General features: G+C 40.3%; 1 protein-coding gene across 1 annotated transcript in view; it reads left to right on the top strand.

Annotated features, from left to right (window-relative positions):
• ctnna2 (catenin (cadherin-associated protein), alpha 2) overlaps positions 1-1449 on the top strand; it is a 320434-nt gene extending 318985 nt beyond the window's left edge. Inside the window, exon 18 of the mRNA XM_005748704.1 lies at positions 255-1449. Within this exon, the coding sequence (XP_005748761.1) occupies positions 255-542 (288 nt within the window). The 3' untranslated portion in view covers positions 543-1449. The remainder of the gene's footprint in view (positions 1-254) is intronic.
• Positions 1450-6803: the final 5354 nt, after the last annotated feature.

The following is a 6803-nucleotide window of genomic DNA, read 5'->3' as shown; positions in this document are numbered from 1 at the left end:
TTAGTCCCAACACTGCAAGTGATCATACCAGTGTTACTTTTTCTAGCTCAACAGAACTGTACACACTCTGCTGTAGATAGAAATGAGAATGAGGAAAGAAATGAGGGTGGCTCAACACTTTTGCACAATACTGTAACTGATATGTTTCAATGTTGTTTAAGGCAAGAAAATTTGTGTCCTTTTCATTCTAAGACAAACTGACTTTTGATGTAATATTTTTCTCTTTCCCCTCCAACTCATCGTACCCTCTTCAGCTGGACAGCGCCACCTCCCTGATCCAAGCGGCCAAGAACCTAATGAATGCAGTGGTGCTGACTGTAAAGGCATCTTATGTAGCTTCCACCAAGTACCAGAAGGTGTACGGAACAGCGGCTGTTAACTCGCCCGTTGTGTCTTGGCGCATGAAGGCCCCCGAGAAGAAGCCTCTGGTAAAAAGGGAGAAGCCCGAGGAATGCCAGACTCGTGTACGACGAGGCTCCCAGAAGAAACACATCTCCCCCGTCCAGGCCCTCAGCGAATTCAAGGCCATGGACTCCTTCTAAGAAGAAAGAGAAAAACGAAAAAAGAAGTCATGCTTAAGAAAAACAACTCAACATGACGGCGAGAAGTTGATGAAAAAGTTCCCTTTTTACATTGTGTTAACCCAGCTCTGTTTGCCCTGTGTGTGCTTGGTGACACCTCAGGAGGACTACAGTATATATTAAAACTGCCACACTGTGGCTCCTGTTAACACTGTGGTCCTCATGGCTCACAGACAGCCAGCACACAATCCAACAGTATTTATCGATCTTATTGTAGCTTAATATGTGAGAGCCAAAATGTGACAAAGACAGAACGACATTTTGAAAATATGGAAGTTAAAAAACAAAAAAAAAGGGGAAAGAAACATATCAGAGGAGGAAGTGAGGCATTAAAAAAGATAATAAAATTAATTGTGGCAGTTGATATTCTAGCTGTATCATTAATGTGCTACTGACTGGCTGCTTGTATACACACTTAAACAGTCTCAATGGAAATCTTACATGGTTCAGTAAAGGAGTTGCTCTAAGCGGAGGATATCAGTGGTGGTATGATCCTTGATGACTTTGTTTTTTTTTTTTTCAACTTGAATGTTAACCTGTAGTGCTAGGAATAACCTATGTTTAAAATACCTGGAAGTGTCAGCATCCGAGTAGTTCCCCCATTCCCGATGATTATAATAATAATAATATTAATAATAATCCATATGGTGTTGTTTTTTTTTTTACCAAAGCACACTTATGGTCTATTGTATTGCCTTTTTAAACCCCTTTTCTTGAATGGTAACGTCACTAACTATGATGACCTTGTTTGGAAGTCGTGTAGCGTATAATATAGACAGAGAGGTTTGACTAGTTGTGGTTTGCTCAGAGAATAGAACCCCTGCATACGATACCTTTATATCCACCCTTCTCTAATAAATCCCCCAACTTGACACCTCAAGTTTCCTGTGTCTTTATTACTTTCATATAAGCAGCAGCTACAATATCAATCAGAGTGTTACAGCCCGTCATTAGTCAGAAGGATCTGACAACTGCTCGAGATTCACGTGCAAGATGAAGGAGGAGAAAATATCCATTAGTGCCGCAAGCTTACAAGAATAGGTGTATTGATTTGGGGTCACAGGTCAACTCTGCGCTGTGACTGGAGATAATTGGTCTTGGCTCAGCACGGTTAGTGCTGTCGTTGTGATATTTCCACACATTCTCCACACAAGCAGTCCTAACGTATGTGATCGCTTTAGCCTTGAAGATCTCAACACATCTGAAATGGATCCCCATAATTTTTACTGACATTCATGTTCAGCAGGTGTCATGTATCCTTTGTAACAGCGCAGCGTCTGCCACTAAAGTTGTATGTTTGTCCTCAGACATCATCATCATATCCTACCTCCTTGGAGAGTGTGGGGGAAGTGCCCTGACCTTTCTGCTAATGCCTCCGCGAGACTGATGCTTAACCGAAATGTCTTGACCACGATTGTATGGATTGATATTGAGCGTAGCGCCGACATTCGAGTCCCGCCTTCAGGCTTTGATGGTTCCTAAACGTTTCCCAGAGCACCATTATCGACCCAAAAACGAACACTTAAATAAATGGACAAATTCCGCCCTCACTCGTGGTGAAGCCAAAACATGGCAAACATAAACACCAGCTCACCATCACCACGTAAGCGAGCGCTGTTCCCACTTCGCTCAAATCTTAGTGGTATTGTATTCTCTTAGAATACAGTTTGCCTATTAAATTGACATTCATGTGATGGGTGTGATGTGCTGCCAAAGCTGTATCAATTCCTCATTGTCTCAAAGTTAACTGCTGACTCCATGTCAGGTGTATAAGTCGGTATTGATTACTGAAGTCCTTATCAATCTCTCTTAAATCTGCTGAGCTGTCAGAGAAGGAAGGAAAGGATTGGTTATGAAAGAGGCGCAGCTGTTGGGGAGGCAAGACGAGAAGCCCCACAGTTCTCTGAATGAGGAAGTCGAGCTCTCTTAAAGAAAGAGATCAAAGATCAGCGTGAATACTACCACTATAAACTTTATACAGGAGCAAGACCTGATTACGACCTCCTGTTTTGTTTAATTCCAAGAAATTAGCTCAGTTTTAGAGACAGCGCAATACATTCATTATTTATATATATATATTTTAAAAAGTCCCCAGAGGCATTTGCACACTGTGGCATTACAACACCGGAGAGCAAATCAACCAACTGTTTAACACGACCTCGATCTCTTACGAATCAAATCAAAAGCATCGACATGCATAATTGTCCCAATAATGGCTCATGCAACATTAGTTTGAATAATTCTGCAGTTCGGTCCCTGATAATGAATAAGGTTCTTTATGTATCCACATTGTGCTGCTAATGACCATTAAACACAACATGCATCAGGCATCCGTGCATCACCAGGCCACCCTCTGTTTAGGAAACAGGGCCACAGGGGAGAAGTAGTAACACAATCCAGTTAATGGAGGGATTAATTCCTGGCTGTTGTGCTGTCTTAACTAAAATTATCCCTGTGTGTATCCATCCCTCCTATCCAAATAAAGCAGGCCGCGATGGCTGACAGCTTGTTCTCTTCGAAAATTAAAAATAATTAAAAAGAAATAACGACGGTGGCAGAAATGCCAGTGCAGTGTAGGGTTTTAGCACTTTGATTTGAGATGGGATTCGCTGTATTAAAAGGATTAAAACAGAGTTCTAATCTAGTTAAGCAAACCTCCCTCAAACCAACTATAAAAATAGACGGAGAGGAAAATGACTGTCAAAGTCCCAGAGGGAGAATGGTGATGAACAGCACACAAGCAGCTGCCGCAATATGCTTTTTTGGCTTCTGGTCTATGGTGTCACAATCCTTCTGACACCAAGCACTTTGCCATCTGCACACGCGCGGACATCAGCGCTGTAAAGGGACCTCTTTATGGCCGTTGTTGTAACGTCGAGATTAAATCTGGGAAACCGTCTTAGTGTGACCTGATGACACTGTTGAGTCTCTCTCTCTTTTTTTTTTCATCCATTCACTAAGACAAGAAAGGTTATCAGCGAAATGCATTTTCTGAAACGTCCTTAGCTCCACATTAGGTAGGCAGGATGTGGTTGTTTTCTTCTTCTGGACAAAAACATCACTAATGCAGCGCACAAATATTTACCACCTGATGAATAATTCCGGTCTGAACCCACCGACACATTACTGCTGCAAATTAATTGCGGGCGGTTTTTGGGGAGATATGAAATGAAACCTCAGGCTTTGTCTTCTTTATTTATTTATACCTTTAGCTCTTTGGATGTACTTCCACAAAAGGGTTAAACCTATTTCTAATTCTAATTTTCTCAAGAAAGCCACGAGGTATAGAGAGTCTAGACAATTCATAATTTCTTCAGAATGCTGGCCTATGCTTTTAAAAGAGCCTGAGTAACACAAACACTTCAAGTCCTCTGCCACTGGTTCATACCTCTTTCAGGTTCAGCTCAGCTTCTCGAACACGCCTGGAGGTCAAGCAGGTGTGGCTTCCCAGAAGGTGCATTTTTGCACTTTTGCATATTGATATTTCAGTTTTAATCACATTTGAAATTTACCCAAAACACAATAAAACTGATACCACAGGACTGTATTGCTATTTAGTCCCAAAATACCGGGACTAAATCATAAATGTTTAAATCATAAATTTATGATTTAAATCATAAATTTAAATCATTAAATTTATGATTTAATATCATAAATATTAAAGAAAATCATTATCTCCATAAATATTCAATATTCTTCCTTTAAAGTTCCCTTAAATAGCTCTTTGTTTAAGGCGATTGCCAGCTGAGGAAGTGCAGGTTTCAGTACTGACTCATCTACAAAGGAATGCACATTTTGAAAATTCTTGTAGATTTTTATGCCCTGGTTAAGATAAGACTACTAAAAAATGGGTTAAGATTTATTTATTTATTTAAAACAATTTTTTCTGTAACTGTTGCATTGAGACAGGATGCAAGCTGCAGTCTCCTGCATCAAACTGCATATGCTACACCCCCCCTACTGCTTCCTGTGCTCCATAAAGGGCACACTATTTCCAGCATTTGCTTTGAGTATTTGTGCTGGACATAAATCATGCAAAGAACAAACATCCAAATATGAGTGTAATACACAGGCTTTCTGGACTGGATATATAGTTAAAGGATTATTCCTTCGGAAATAAATCTTAAGGTCATTCATCTTACCAACAGTGTGGAGCATTGTTGTGTGACCCACCTTATAAGGACTGCCACACATTCTCATTTTCCTGCTGTACGTCTCAACTGGCTCAGTAATGCAGGAGATTTCATTCTTAGAAGTTACTGTGGCTCTGAGCTTTTATGTGTAAGAAAGGGATGAAAACATTTCCCTGGTTGTGCAACACAACTAAGAAGTAGTTTTAACGAGTTGAATCGAAAAAAGAAAAACTTTTTTTTGCTTTATGTGTTGCTTTGCGTTGTCTTTTCTGGAGGCACCGGCATTCATGATGTCAGAAGGTATGTTGAACAGATGCCGTCAAACCACCTCTGGCTGTCTGGTACATCTTCTGTGCACTCTAAATGCTGTCAGAGGCCACTGCTCTGCTCCGACAGAATCTCCTCAATTACCTTCTCACCTGGATGGCAGTGATGGACAGCTGGGGGGAGGGGGCAGGACCTGGAGCGTTGTCTCCAGGTGTGTCTTCCTCTCTCACGCACGCACTCACACACATGTGGATTTGCTGCTTGGAGAGACAGCACTTAATTTTTATCCAATAATCAAACACATTTAGTATTTATAAAATGCATTTAGTAATTCTGTTTTTTCATCCACATTTTAATCACTTGAAAGCCCGCTTCCTCTAGTTTTCACCGATTTGTTATGTTCTTCATTTAGGCTGTTTGTCATTGATGGCTCACAGCCAATGAGCTCATTTTTAGCCTAATTGCATCTCTCTGTTATTTCAAATAGCAAACGGCCATAAGCTAATACTAAAGGTAGGACCAGTGGTCCATCCTTTCATCTTTGTGCTTTATCCATGTACTGTGATACATACAATCATAGTTATGCCAAATATGAAAGTCAGTTTTAGCAATTCAGAGGAGTTTGATTATGGATTTACAGATTTCTCTATCTAGAGTTCTTTAATTAAAACAAAAAAGCCCTTTAGTTGCTGTAGTTTGAAAAGCCATCAGATCAGCATCAGTTACTGTTGTTTTACGTGCTTGTAATGGAACTGGATGTGGAAAGTTTTCACTTTAGAAGATTTTCTACACTACATGGCGTCACCAAAACAACCTTTGGCTATATCCTGCATTTTGAAGCAGCAAAGTTTCTCACAAAATCTCTCATTATAAGAACAGCTTGACATCTTGGGAAAACAACCTTTTTTTGCTTTTTTGCCAAAAAGTTCTAAGCGATCGATACCACTGTGGCCACTCTGTCCATTAGATATAAAGTTACTGCAGCAAAGAAAAAAGACTAACATGACATGAAATAGTGAGATGTAAATATGCTGAGAGCTGGATTTAATTTTTAGTCATTTAATCAATTTTTAAGTAGTGTTTTTGCATTCGTGTTTTTTTTATGATTTTCATGCAGTTCATCGCTGATACTGTACATTTTATGTCTACTTCTATAGTACTATAGTCACTCATCTCCCTTCACAGGAATATAAACATGAGTGTTATTTGTAATCCATAGGGGTTTAATATGATATCAGCCCACCCTTTGCAGGTATAACAGGTTTAACTCCACAGGATGTAGGAGTGTGTTTATGTGAACCATTGGAAGCCTTCTTCAGAGGTGCAAGGTCAGACACTGTTGGAGAGAACCTGGCTCACAGTCTTCACTCTAATTCATGCCAAAGGTGGTCTCTCAGGTTGAGGTCAAGACTCTGTGCAGGCCAGTCAAGTTCTTCCACATCAAACTCGCTCATCCATGTCTTTATGGACCTTGCTGGTCCTCACTGGACCACCTCACTGGTGTGCAGTCATATTAGAACAGGAAATGTTCATCCCCAAACTGTTCCCACAAAGTTGGAAGCATGAAATTATCCAAAAATTCTTGGTATAGTGAAGCATTAAGAGTTCCGTGATTTTACGCTGTCTATGATTTCATGGCCTTTCGTTCCCAATCGCTTCCACTAACAGCTGACTGGAATATTTAGGAGTGAGGAGATGTCATGCCTGGACTTGTTGCACTGGTGGCACTAAGATGTTTGTAGAAGCAGTCTGCATGCCTAGGTGTTTAATTTTATACACCTGTGGCCATGAAGGTAACTGCAACACCTGAATTCAATCATTT

This window comes from Pundamilia nyererei, unplaced genomic scaffold, assembly GCF_000239375.1.
Source record: "Pundamilia nyererei isolate P.nyererei 1_Seehausen unplaced genomic scaffold, PunNye1.0 scaffold00227, whole genome shotgun sequence".
NCBI classification, from domain to species: Eukaryota; Metazoa; Chordata; class Actinopteri; order Cichliformes; family Cichlidae; genus Pundamilia; species Pundamilia nyererei.
This window is presented reverse-complemented; position numbering and strand designations above follow the sequence as displayed.